Source organism: Phoxinus phoxinus (assembly GCF_949152265.1).
Source record: "Phoxinus phoxinus genome assembly, chromosome: 2".
In the NCBI taxonomy this organism is placed as follows: Eukaryota; Metazoa; Chordata; class Actinopteri; order Cypriniformes; family Leuciscidae; genus Phoxinus; species Phoxinus phoxinus.
In genome coordinates this window covers 44,683,257-44,697,459 of record NC_136877.1, presented here as the reverse complement: position 1 = coordinate 44,697,459, position 14,203 = coordinate 44,683,257, and the positions used below count along the sequence as shown (strand labels likewise).

Genomic DNA, 14,203 nt, shown 5'->3' with positions numbered 1-14,203 from the left:
CTACTCTGGATTGGTGAATACATGGTTATACATTCATCTGTCGCGATATGCTGATCAGTAAACACAATGGAGAATACAATATATTTGGTTTTTAATAAACTGACACTCGGGAGAATACAGGAACAGGAATGAGAACCACTATTCAAACATACCACGTTAACGCAAGACAAAACACTGAGGAGAACTAAGGGCTTAAACATTAAAGGAGAGGTAATGAGGAAACTAAATTATGTTTCATTAAACAAAGTTTGGGAGGAGCACGTTCAAATAATCAATCCAATTAACTTGTCATCAATAATCATCATGCCTATCCCATCAGCATGAGAGGAAGCATATATATGCATGCACTCAGTCGACTCACCTGCATTCCTTGACAGTTTTTCAGCATCCCTCCACCACCCCGACACCTCACTCTTGGCTTGTTCCTTCCACAGCCAGGAATACGGGGGGAGTAATCTGGGTTCGGACAGAATACCGAGCCCGGAGCCCTCTCCTCGGACAGCACGCCAAATATGCATACCATTTATTCTATCTGACTTATTTGTAAGTGTGAACTTGTAAAATGAACAACAGGTGAATGTAATCAGTAACCAAGGAAACAAACGGACACACACTAGAACACTAGTGGTGCATTCCATTCTACCGTAAGTGGACTGTAAAGTGGACTTCACAGGGTATTCAGCCATCTTATGTGAGATTCCAATCCAAAGGAACATGTTCAGTTCAAAGGGCATTGTGAACTGCATAGGGAATAAGGGAACATCCAGGGCCGGCGATTGCTATAGGCGAACTAGGCGGTTGCCTAGGGCGACAAATGTGTTGGGGGCGCGGGCGCGCTCTAGTGTCGCACAGTAACCTACTTCCAGTGGCGTAGGTTTGATTTTGAAATTGGTGGGGACGGGGACATATATTTTAAGGTTTGATAGAAATTATTGCTAGGGATATATGTGTATCACAATATATCAGTGTCACTGGATATTGGTAGGGAGACGTCCCTAGCGTCCCTACTAAATTCTACGCCCCTGCGCTACTTCCCATTAATCGATAAATCACAGAATTAGAATGACAAGCGAAACAAAAACATGTTTATTAAACATGATCATCCTAAGGCGCCCCTCGGCCACACGTTTACTTGTCAACCTGATTATTAGATTGAATTGATGATTATTGTCGATCATTTCCAAACGGGGGGAGTTGCGTTACGTTACGTCAGGCTAGTGCTCAGCTGCTGGCGCGTTGATAAAAAATGAAGCGGTCTACACCCTCTGGTGCACAGGGACGAAAACAGAGAAAGCAACAAGATTTAAAAAAAGCCCAGTATAGAGGTAAGTATTCTCATCTCAGCCATTAAGGTGTCAAACGAAATAAATGTACTTAGTATTGTGCAGAGGCATTTAGGCTTACTGGCCATCGGGACTACCGGGAGATTCCCGGTGAACTACGTGCTTTTTGGGCCTATACATCTCATACTTTTATTTTTATTTTTTGTCTTAACGGCCCATAAAACTCGTACATCGGCGGCCCATTCGTTTTGTTTTGCTTAATTGGCGCTGGGTTACTTCCAAGTATATAGCTTACTTTCAAGTATAAACATTTTAAACTAATTATGAAAATTTCCCTTTATTTTTCAGTGCATTTGTTTTTACAATATAGCCTATGGCTATTACTGTCATTGGATTAATATGAACTATTATTATGTAGTAGTGTAATGTAGACAGACACTAACTAAAAGAGGTTAGAATTTTTGTTTGTTCAATTTGCACGCTGGTTGGAGCTTTTAATTTTGAACTCTCAAAGTGCACCAGAATGATGAATTTAACATTAAGATGCACACAATTTTCTGACGGGGGAGCATGTCCCCGAACCCCCCTAGCCTTGTAGCAGCCTAATAGATAAGTAATAATAGTAGTGGTGGTAGTAATTGTAATTTATCTACAAGTTACATGGCCAGATAAATTGTATTTGTACAATGCAACTATGTAGCATTTGTATGAACAATTTATTAGAGTTAATCCTTCAAGTCATAATTTGCTTGTTGAAGTTTTGGGGTGACTATAAGAGCATTTTTGTTTAGTTAGATAAATACTCATCATTTTTAAAGGAGGGAGGGGGCGCAAAAATAAATCTCGCCCAGGGCAACCAAAGGGCTAGAGCCGGCCCTGGGAACATCGATACATCACTTCACAGGAAGTGGATAGCGAAAATCACCCAGCAGTCATTGTGCATCGCGTCACCAGTCTGAAATGAAAGCTTTAGCGTAAGTTCTGCCGCAAAAACTCAATTGTTACGTCACTTATTACCTTCTCATCTATCCAATCATGTTCTAATACTTCTAGTATAAAAGATTGGTACTTACACATGAGTTCGCACATGCTGACGCTTTCATTCACCTCCATCCTCCCCACCACCACCAAGATGGTTCCTTCCCCTCCATCCTCCCCACCACCATTAGGATTGTCCCTTCCCATACCTAACAGGGGGTCGGCTGCGCCCCTGCCTTCGTCTTCAGGCAGGAAATGCAGATTCTGGACCCTCGGATTGCGAGCTACGGACGGGGCCTACAGCATATAACTTTATATCACAATATTTCCTTGCTGGGCACATCAAGTGGCTTCTGTATCTGGATAACCGATCGGATCTTGCATTCCCACAGAAAAAAAAAAAGGATGGCTCCGGTGCAAAGTCGACCTGAAGTGGTGGGTTTTCTTTTAAAAACAGTTTTCAGTCGGGAGATATTTTACAAATCTCGCAAAATTAGGAGGATGAAGAGCCTGCAATTAGCCTAAAAATAATGTAGATAGATGCAGTAATGGAAAAGGTACAGATAAACGTATGTGTCCGCGAACCTTGCCAGCTGTGGTGGTAAAAATGCGTGTTCTTTACAGAAAATTAATGGTTCTGCAACTTTCGGGTGCGAACTGCGAAGGCAAACATTTCAGTATATTTGCGATGTAGCCTACATGTACTTTCGCACTCAACTGTCTCGCAAAACCACACAGCTCTCAGTTTCGGAGAGAGGAGGGGGAATAATGACTGTGAATGCAGACATAATGGCTGGATTGCGTTTACATTACACTGAGATCGGATTACAATGCGTCCTCGACTACCTCCGAATATACATGTTACAACATCACTGGTCCACATTCGTGCAATGTAAGCAATGCCGTTCTGAGTAAAGAAGACAGAGGGAAAATTGGATTTAAAGGTGATATATTTATATTATGCCTCTTTTCACAAGATGTAATTTAAATCAATGGTGTCCCCAGAATGTGTCTGTGAAATTTCAGCTCAAAATACCCCCTTGATTATTTATTATAGCTTGTCAAATTTCCCCCTTTTTGGGTGTGAGCAAAAACTCTCAGTTTTCATGTGTGTCCCTTAAAATGCAAATGAGCTGCTGCTCCCCGCCAAGAGAGCCGATCCTTTACACAAGCTTCGGATGATGGCAATAAAAAAACACAAATCTCACAAATCTCACTCATCCAAAATCCCAGAAATAACGTCTCAGGTCACAGAACAGGCATTTGTCATATGGCGTCGTGGGTATATATGGTTCCTAATGCGTCTCGACGCAGCGTCTCAAGGAACGTCTCAGGTAACGTATGTAACCCTGGTTCCCTGAGAGGGAACGAGACGCTGCGTCGAGACGCATTGGGAACGCCCTGCGTGATTGCGTTGTGAAGCAAGTTTATAATCAGTCCAATGGAAAGACGAGACGTCATAGGCGGGTGACGTCATCGACCAGGAAGCTATAAAGCACCCTTGAGATCAGACCACGCTATAGCTTCTGAAAAGCCTGAAGCAAGTCGATCACAGGCATGTAGGGAGTATGGCAAGGCGACGCAGCGTCTCGTTCCCTCTCAGAAAACCAGGGTTACATACGTAACCTGAGACGTTCCCTTTCAAGGGAACTCGAGCTGCGTCGAGACGCATTGGGAACCATATACCCACGACGCCATAAGACAAATGCCTGTTCTGTGTGAAGTCAATGCGCACACTAAGAAGAAAGCACCCTAGACCCTGGAGTGGAGCCAAGATCCAAGTCATAAAATCTAATAAATGTATGCGGTGAGGACCAGCCTGCCGCTTTACAGATGTCGTGTAGAGAAACTCCTGAAATTAAAGCCTTAGAGGTAGCCATACTCCTAGTAGAGTGAGTATGAGATTCTTGGTATACCACCATCACTTCTAGCCAATTATGTGCCAAAAGGAGATGGTCCTGCCAAAGACCCTTCGCCGAGTGACCACTCATGATCACCCCCCACTTGTGAGGGAAGCATCCGTCGATAGCATAAGCGTCGACAAGAAGCCCCCAACACTGGGCCTGGGTGAGGAACCAAGGTTCTTCCACATGACCGAGGCACGTAGGCATAGCCGCGTGACCTTGATCATGCGAAAACCGATTTCCCCTCGGAGAAAACCCCTTGGTCCTGAAGCACCACTGCAGGGGTCTCATGTACAGAAGGCCAAAAGTAATTACGTTGGACGCAGCTGCCATGAGACCCAACAGTCTGAAACTGTTCCACAGTGAGTGACTGGCCTAGTTTTACCCCATTTACGGCGAATCGTTTATAATACACCTAGAAAAGTGGTCCTCTGAGCTGGGAGGAGCACACTTTTCTTGGCGTTGAGTCGCAACCCCACATCTTTAAATCTCGATTTAACATCGAGAACAGCCGAACTGCCATCTGCTCAGATTGAGCTAGGATCAACCAATCGTCGATAGTATAATACTCGAATGCCCTGGAGTCTCTCTCTGGAGGAGCCAGAGCTGCATCCACGCATATTGTAAAGGTGCGGGGTTATAAACCTAAGCCGAATAGAAGAACCCGGCAGCGCTGCGACCCTCCTCAGAGAGTCGCACCCCAGAGGGCGCCGAGGAGAAACGATTTCTCAAAACCGTTCCTGCCCCGGAGGAACCCTCAGAAGCCTGATAGCCTCAGCGTCAGGACTTCTTGTCTAAGTTTCATTAGAGATAACAACAGTCCTCAGATCTTGCCTACCTTTAACTAGCTTAGTTCCAAGGATGATCGTTGGAAAAAGCAGGCACCTCGGCGCCCTGAAACGGCGAACCGGCAGGGAAACCTAACTGACCGCTCTACGACCCTCCTCGGAGGATCGTTAGGGGATGCTCACAACTCGGTGCCCTGAAACGGCGAACCGGCAGGAAAACCCCCGGAGGACGCCGAGGAGAAACGATTTCTGTTGATAGTTTATCTGTTGCGCGAAGCAATTCTCGAATAGCGTCAGTGCTGACATCCTTGTATGATGTCCTTATAAACTTTACCCACCAATGCTGCCTAATAATATTTATCTATTATTTATGAAGGCTAGTGGATAACGTCGGGGTAATGATGACGCAGACAAACCTGAGGCAATGTCATACCATGATATTTAGTTTGGGGAAAAGCACATAAAATAGAAACCGGTTTATTCCACGATCTCAACACCTCAGTGTGGAGATAGGGAAAAACGGCATTCCCTGACGAGGAGGCTGAGATATAGAGTTTTCCTTATATTCTCACTCTCATAATGTTGGCTGGCCAGTAAATATATATTTAACTTTGCGAAGCACTAAATAATACCTCCTTTTATAAGCTCCTCTTTATTCAACAGAGTTATGAGCCGACTTATTTATTTATTGAAAACTCATAAACATCTGCCTTATTCATTATAAATATAAATATATACATAAATATATTTTTACAAAACACTAACGATACCAATTCCTCGGAACTGGAGATTGCAGCATGAGTGCCTCATCGTGGGGAGAAGAAACCGCAGAGCGTGCTCTAACTGATCTAACTGGTGAAAGCCGAGATAGGGCGGCGCCCGTCTCAACCCCCGCTGTCAGATCCATTTGTGAACCCCACTATGCGAGTCGCCGCAGCGCCTCGGCAACAGTGGGACCCGCGTCTCGGGAAACGCGAACCGAACCGCCCTCCTCGAAGAACGCCCGGCGGAGCGGAGCGGAGCGTCCTCTCGGACAGCTTCTCGCAATGCTCACAGTCAGCCCGCTCGAGAGCTGACTGTTAACATGCTACACTCCCAGACAAGCAACGCTCTCTGAGATCGCTTGCTCCTCTCTGCCTCGCTGTGACTGCTGCTGCTGTGAGTTTGTTTGCTGCGTCTAAGCCTCGTATTAGCTTCGTATTTCTTTCTGTTTTGAACCATCATTTATTATAAATTCTAGTTGTTTATACTACTTAATACAGCTAACTCAACATCTCAGATTAACCTGACATTGCTAGCTTCCGTTATTGTCAGCACAACACGCTAACTCGCTAGCATTTTAACGCACCACCCGTGCGCTCAGTTTGAGTTCATCAAAGCCCAGGTGAGTAAGAATCAGTCAACAAACACGGTGAGTAATGTCTTCTCCTGTTATTGTCACCTGCACTTCATGTCACATGTTTACCTTAGCCTTCTCTGTCGGCAATATAGGATTTATATGTGATAAATGCAAGGAGACAGTCAGGCTGACGGAGAAGTATCTGTGTCTAGTATCTGTAAAACCGCTTTCTTCCATCTTAAAAATATATCTAAATTACGTCATATGCTCTCATTGAATAATGCAGAACAATTAGTGACCTCAAGGCTAGATTATTGTAATGCTCTACTGGGTGGTTGCCCTGCACGCTTAATAAACAAACTACAGCTAGTTCAAAACGCAGCAGCTCGAGTTCTTACCAGAACCAGGAAGCATGACCATATTAGCCCTGTTCTGTCAACACTGCATTGGCTGCCTATTAAACATCGTATAAATTTTAAAATATTGCTGATCACTTACAAAGCACTAAATGGTTTAGCTCCGCAGTACTTGAGCGAGCTCTTAACGCATTATAGTTCTTCACGTCTATTGCGATCTCAAAATTCTGGCCAGTTAATAATACCTAGAATATCAAAATCGACTGCTGGCGGTAGATCCTTTTCCTACTTAGCACCAAAACTTTGGAACAGTCTTCCTACCATTGTCCGGGAAGCAGACACACTCTGTCAGTTCAAATCTAGACTAAAAACACATCTCTTCAGCCTAGCATACACATAACACATTATAGACTTATATAATTAGGCTGCATAGTTTAGAACAGCCGGGACCGGGAACACTTCCCGTAATCCTGATGTACTTGGTACATCATAAGAAGGATGGCGTCTACGCTAATATTAGTCTCTCTGTCTATCCCGAGGTTTACAGCTGTCCACCGGAACCAGGCCGTATCCAGATCTGATGAAGGACCAGCGTCAGGACACGACGACGCCGCCGCTGACCTGAAGTGTCAACCAGTCTCTCCTCCTCTCCACTCCGACTTCAACCAACTGGAACTGGACAAATACTCTGTTTCATTCTGAACTTCATACACTGTTCACTCATTGGCCAGAGGAGAACTGGCCCCCGACTGAGCCTGGGTTCTCCCAAGGTTTTTTTCTCCATTCTGTCAACTAATGGAGTTTTGATTCCTTGCTGCTGTTGCCTTACCTTCTGGCTTGCTTAGTTGGGGACATTTAATATTCAACAATATTATAGATCTGCCTTAAAGGTGGACGATGATGAAATTATTTTTTGTATTATTTTCATGTTATCACTGTGAAGCTGCTTTGATACAATCTGTATTGTAAAAAGCGCTATATAAATAAAGATGACTTGACTTGACTTGACTCTCTTTTGCCATAATATATATATATTGCAACTTGACAGACAACAATAAATATGACAAGGACAGACACAGATTGCTTGCTGAAGGCGTAGAAGCTACCGCGGTCTGATCTCAAGGGTGCTTTATAGCTTCCTGGTCGATGACGTCACCCGTCTATGACGTCTCGTCTTTCCAATGGACTGATTATACACTTGCTTCACGACGCAGCTCGAGTTCCCTTGAAAGGGAACCAGTACGGAGTGCAGCCTTACAGAGAGACTCAGGATGAGGTTGCAACTTTTAGATGTTTCTGAATGGTAATACATTTATGTAGTTGTTGTAGAGTTACATTGATTCATCTCATCGACTTTCATGTACTGTCATGTTTAACTTTTAACTTTTTACCCTGAGGTCTTTATAAGACAGCTGTGACATATTTTGGTCAAATAGTGTTCAGTGCTCGTCTGTGCAGCCAACGACAGAACAGTTTACATGCTTTGCTCAAACTTTTGCCATTGCGTTTGAACTGGTTACACTGTTGTCACTTGTGGAAAACAAATGGCGCACCGTGGGTGGAAACGTACAGATTAACATGCTTGCAGAGAAAGGCTTACCAAAACAAACTTACTGGGTTGTCACTTTTCATGTTTTCTGGGTTGGTAGATGCACCGGGGACCCGATTATAGCACATTAACACGGAAAAAGTCTGATTTTCATGATATGTGTGAAGCCGCCTTTCCACTGAACACGACAAACGACAGCCGTCGGACCGGAAGTCATTCATTTCCAATGGAGAGTCGTACGGGAGCTGCGGGGAGTTCCGATCATTTGCGTATGCGGAAAATTCGTATCCGTTTTGAGCTTTGGATCCGTTGAAATATCTGAACTTCTGCGGCTAGACCGTATGCGATCGGTTGACCGGATGTGATGTATTCTAATCAAAACTATGAGCGCGAGGCTAGAATTACCAATATTTTAACTCTTTAATGTTATTCTGTAAACGCTATTTCTGTAAAATGTTGGTTATTAATAATTATGCCAGAAAAAATATTTTATAATTATTAAATCAATATTTATAGCCTATTGATTAGCTCTATAAAATCTACTGTTTTTATTTTTATTTTAGATGTATTGAGGGTAATTTGTTTTGTGTGGACATATTCATGCTTGCATTACATTCAATAAAAACATTAATTTTACCATTCCGAGGGTAACGGTTGCTTCACGACCAATTTCAAAGTTCCGTGCGACTGACACTAGGGGGCGAAATGCGACAATCGTATGCTAATGTCGTGTGCAGCGGAAAGGCGGCTTAACGGTCACCAGCTGGAATGACCTTGAGAGCCACCAGAGGGCACTCCACATCAGACTATTGATATTCCCTCACAAAACATTTCCCATAACTCACTGCCCGGGCTCTTCATCCATTATTGCTTTCACCTGTGCCTCATTATCTTTTTCATCTCACCCCATAAGCCTGGTTTTCTCATTAATTTTCCGTGAAGTAGTGTTACACTGCAATTCTGAGCATTCTCCATGGTTTCATGTCACTTGGTTTTGGATTTCTTGCCTGTTCCGTGGATTACTTTTTTGCCTGTGTTTACTGCCTTTTTGTGTTTGTTTGTTTGTATGTATGGACTGCCTGCCTGTGTTTGACCTTGCCTGTACTTTGAATTTACGTCTTTGGATTACCCTGTTTAATAAATACTGCATTTGGATCCACAACCTTTGTGTCTCAGAGCAGTACGTGACAATATGACCCCTTTAAACGCAGCCCAGAATCAGATCTCATACCAGTGATCCACAATCACTAGGTGGCAGTAGAGACCATGTTGAATTCAGCATTTAGCAAGTTCCTCTTTAAAGAAAGAGTCTTTTTTGTTAAAGACTAACTAAATGCTAACTAATACTTTGCCAGGGAACTATGCCCTATTGCACCAGGATCCATCATTTGAGCAATAAAAACAATGTAATGAAACATCATAAAAAAACAACACATTTGATCAAATGCACATAAACAGGCTATTCATTTAGTAGATGCAAATGAAGCATAGCCTTCTTCACACAAGTGATTCATAAGTAAACTGTAACACGGAAATTCCAAAGTTACTCAAAATGAACAGTCTAACAACATCTTAATTAATTAACAAAAATATAAATGAGCATACAAACACACTACTTCTCTTTTACAAGTATCATTATCCTTATATGCCTAACAAATTAATATAACTTTCTAACAGTACAAAGCCAAAATAACACTTTAACATATACAATGCATTAAAATATGGTCACCAACAGCTATCATCTTGCAATCCATATTTTTATTTACATTGTAGTTTTTTTTTTTTTACATTGTTAGCTATTTGAAGTTACATTTTCAGAGCATTTAACAATTAACTGACACTTAAATGCTTGAAATAAAGGACAGGCATCATAGATTCAAGTTCAATTTATTTTATTTTATTTTTTAAATCACATTAAAAACAGCAACAAGGCTGACCAACAGTCAGTAAAAAAAAATGTTTACTGTTTACAGTACAGTAAAATAAAATAAAAAAAAATCATAAAACAGCCTTAAAAACATAAAACCATGAAGAAAATCAATAAACTCATTAAATAGAGTATTAATGACCAAGTTATTCAACCAAATTAAATGTATCAAATATGTTGTTGTAAGCTCATGATGAAAATATCTGTCGAAGTGAAATGCTCCTCTCTGGATGTTACTGCTGTACCTGAGCGTACAGAGACGGCTCCTGAATGACCTTTGATTTGGTCCTTCTAGTGTTCAGAGGTTTCTGCCCAAAACTAATGGCTGCGTAATTCATGCTGTCTTCATTCTAATATCAAGAGAGAAAATAATCTCCAATTATGAGAGGTAAAATCACTCATGATGTGGCATGAATACGTTTTTAAAAACCCTGACAGAAAAATCTATTATCTAATATGAAATTGATGACATTGATAACGATTTGAAAAATATCTCAAATGTAAGATAATTGTGTACTTACTTGATTCTCCTGAGGTTTGGGCACTTTGGGAAATTAAGTAACAGTCTTGTCATTATAAATGGCAGTTGCGTTATTTTAAATGTGATATTGCATTACCATAATAAATTAATCCTATTCAGAAAGTCTTACCCTTATTCTGACCCCGACATAGTTTTATTCCCAGAAAAACAACAAGAGCCAAAAATATGAGGTTTGAAATGCCAAGACCAAGAAGAGTTGGATTCACATCTAAGACATTAAAGTGAAAAAAAAAAAAGATTATTAGATTATTTTTATTAACATTCATTAGATCAGTTCAGTATCATGTACTCCTGTAAATTAATAAAATGCTTTTCCAGAGAGGAAAGATCAGACCAAATATCTCAACATTTCAAGCCAGACATTTGCATTTCACCTTACCTCTATAATTGAGATTGAGTTGAGTTCCTCTTCCGAACAGTATCTCTCCACATGCGGCCACAGCGCAGTAGTAAATCCCGGCGTCAGAGTCACTGATGTTGCTCTTGAGGAGATTGTAGACGCAGCTCTGCGTTTGAGACTCACTGCTGTTCTTACACCGACCATTTCTCTCTCCTTTGGTGTAAAGGACTCCTGGAGAGTCTCCCAAGCTTTGTCTGAACCAGTAGACGCTGTGTTCTCCAGCACAACTCTCACTGAAGATGCTGCACTGCAAACTCACAGAATCCCCTGGATGAAGCGTGTCTATCAAAGACTGCTGAAGAGTTGTGTGTGCTACGGCTGCATCTTGACAAAGGGTCATAAAAGGGACACTTGAAAAAGCAAGGCCAAAAGTCATCCAACACAATCCCCACAAAGCATATAACAAGCAAGAAAATATACCTCTGACAAGTAATCTAGTGCCCGCACCCATTCCAATCTTCCAGTTTGATGCGGCTACACAGTAATATGTTGCTGAGTCTGAAGGCTTTGTCTTTAAAATGATCAGATTAAAATGTTTATCTCCTTTGGTAACATTAAAACGATTCATTTTCTCAAAGTCCTTATTCCAACTCGTTTGTTTATAGTGTAAAGACACAATTTTTAAAGATGTTCCTTCAGCCGTCTGTTTAAACCATGCTGTTGATTCCAGAAGCTCTGAAAAGTTGCAGGTAAAGTTCACATCCTCTCCAGACTGAACTATTTGTAAATCTTCCTGAACAACATTCACATCAGAAGCGCAGACTGCAAAATGAAGCACACATTAGATAACTTTAGAATTGAATGTGTTATAATGTGTTAAATGGGTGAGTTGTTTATATGTTTACAAAGCATAAGATTTTAGGTATATTTACATATTGTTGAGGAAAGCAAAAGAATGAAGTAATATCTCATGATCAGTCCTCTTCCAAAATTATCCTCAGGCTTTGAATTCCTGAAAATTCCCCTGAAAAAGCAAACGAATGAGCCACACCATCACACACGCTAAAGAATAAGGGTAGATCACTAGACTGTGTCTTTACCATGTGTCCATCTGTCTCTGCTTCAGTCAACTGAGGCACATGTGCACATTCACCTTAACTTTTCTGCTTTCACACACTGTCGCCACATCAAAATGGCTCAACATCGAACCCAACCATCTTTCCGTTGCTCCGTTGCAAAAAAAAACTCTTTAATTTATTAGGAAATGTATTAGAAATACTGTACTATTGCTTAGTTACCCAGTTTTTAGCAACTAAAGTCGCAGTAAAAACTCTGGTTAATATGTTTTTTATTGCTACTAGAAATGCATTTTGTGGTTTGACACAGAAAAAAGCAGGAAATAAGATGTAAGCATGTAAGCATGTAAGCAGAAAACAATCCTTTTAAGGGCGCCATATAAAAGTCAATGTTTTAGTAGGCCTACCAATGATAAGCGTCCAAGATATTTTAAATTAAATTAATTTAATTTAAAAATAAATAAAATTATTAAATTCATGTTTTGAATCAAGGGGTTGGGAGATGGCAGGGCATGATCAAGTTTAAAGGGGTCCTATTATGCCCTTTTACGAAGTCTTGATTTGGTTTTGGAGGTGTACTAGAATATGTTTTAATGCTTGATTGTTCAAAAAACAAATATTTTTGACTTATTTTACATTATTACTGCACTTCCCTCCCCAGTCTTTAGTTCGTTTCGATAAAGCCCCTCCTTCCAAATTACGAAATGTGCTGTGATTGGTTAGCTGTGAAAGGCACCGCTTAGCGCGTGTTCTGGAAAGTCACGTTCCTTACCATAACAGCGAGCGCTACTCAGATGTAAATATTAAGGATGGCGTCAATTTCAAACCAATTCAAGCCTGATTCAGACTTAAGAATGTTAACACGAGGTTCGTCCAGAACGGATTTAATGCCCGGAGTTTGCAAGCACATATTTCACAGGACGTTTCAGCGTGGCATTACTTTTTATATCTACTGTAATGTTGTTTGATGGTGCGTTCACACCGGACGCGAATAGCACGTCAGGCGCGAGTGATTTCAATGTTAAATCAATGCAAAGACGCGTTGCGCGTGTAAAAATTCCTGCGGCGCGAATGAGGCGTAGAGTGCGGCGCGGTAGACGCGAACACGCCTGACACGCGAATGGCGCGAATTGAGCGTCTGGCACGTTAAGCGTGTTACGCGCGAATGATTTTATGTAGTGCTTTCTGTGCATCCACGTGTTTGACGTGAATTCGCGTCTGCCGCCCGAGTTGAAAAATCTGAACTTTTGCGTCAATTCGCGCCACGCTAACCAATTGGATCCTGCTTGCTGCTGTCACGTGGTGAAGTGACATGATAAACGGGGGAAGGCCCAATTTTCAGATTATAATGTAATTTTAAATGTTTGGCCTCAATAAATTATTTTGTAATGACTAAATACCCACGTGAAAGAAGAAATGACATTGTTCAGATGTTAACTAATGTGACACTGAACACTTGCAGTCATAGGCTATTTCTGAATGAGATGAAGAAAAACTCACATAACGTTAATTAAAGAAGTCGTTTGACCTACGTTATAACGAGTCATTAATGTATTTTAACGTATATGTTTCATATAATACCCGAAGCTATAGATTGTGAATTTAAACATTTCTCGTTTACCAGCGGCAAACGTCAGGAAGACTAGCCGAGGTAAGGCTGTTCCAGGCGGGTTACATGAGCGCCGAGCGCCCGGTGATCGCCTGGATCTCACAACTCCGAAACGTCAGATCAAATTTTTTAAATAGGCGCTATCTCGTTTAAACTACTCTTAAAACTACATTTCGTGACACAATAACAGTAGTATTTTTAAATTTCATGCCTGGCAATTTGCCCTCTGTTTACATCATAGCAACTACATAAAACGTAGACAGTCATTGGAACTGTTAATAGAAACACAACTACAAATAATAAGACAAACTTGATCTGAACTCTGCAGGTAGGTAGATCTCTAGGAACAGGATTGGGCACCCCTGACCGATAACAACAAGGTCACGAGGAGGTCCTGCTCACCCTCAAAAGGAAGTTGAAAGCCCCAAAAGGACAGCTTTTTGAATAGTATCGGAAGTAACCACATTAACCCTGTAATATCTGGAAAAGGTACACACCTGATGACCATGTACC

At 41.5% G+C, this 14,203-nt stretch overlaps 1 protein-coding gene across 1 annotated transcript; it reads right to left on the bottom strand.

Moving 5' to 3' along the window:
- Nucleotides 1-10,103: 10,103 nt before the first annotated feature.
- On the bottom strand, nucleotides 10,104-12,131 carry LOC306988627 (uncharacterized protein). Its single transcript, XM_079593720.1, has 7 exons — nucleotides 12,106-12,131; nucleotides 11,938-12,029; nucleotides 11,486-11,827; nucleotides 11,045-11,389; nucleotides 10,775-10,873; nucleotides 10,646-10,668; nucleotides 10,104-10,474 (listed from the first exon to the last, which is right to left on the bottom strand). The coding sequence occupies exons 1-7, from the start codon at nucleotides 12,114-12,116 to the stop codon at nucleotides 10,358-10,360; spliced, it is 1,029 nt and encodes a 342-aa protein (XP_079449846.1). The 5' UTR covers nucleotides 12,117-12,131; the 3' UTR covers nucleotides 10,104-10,357.
- Between the last annotated feature and the right edge of the window lie 2,072 nt (nucleotides 12,132-14,203).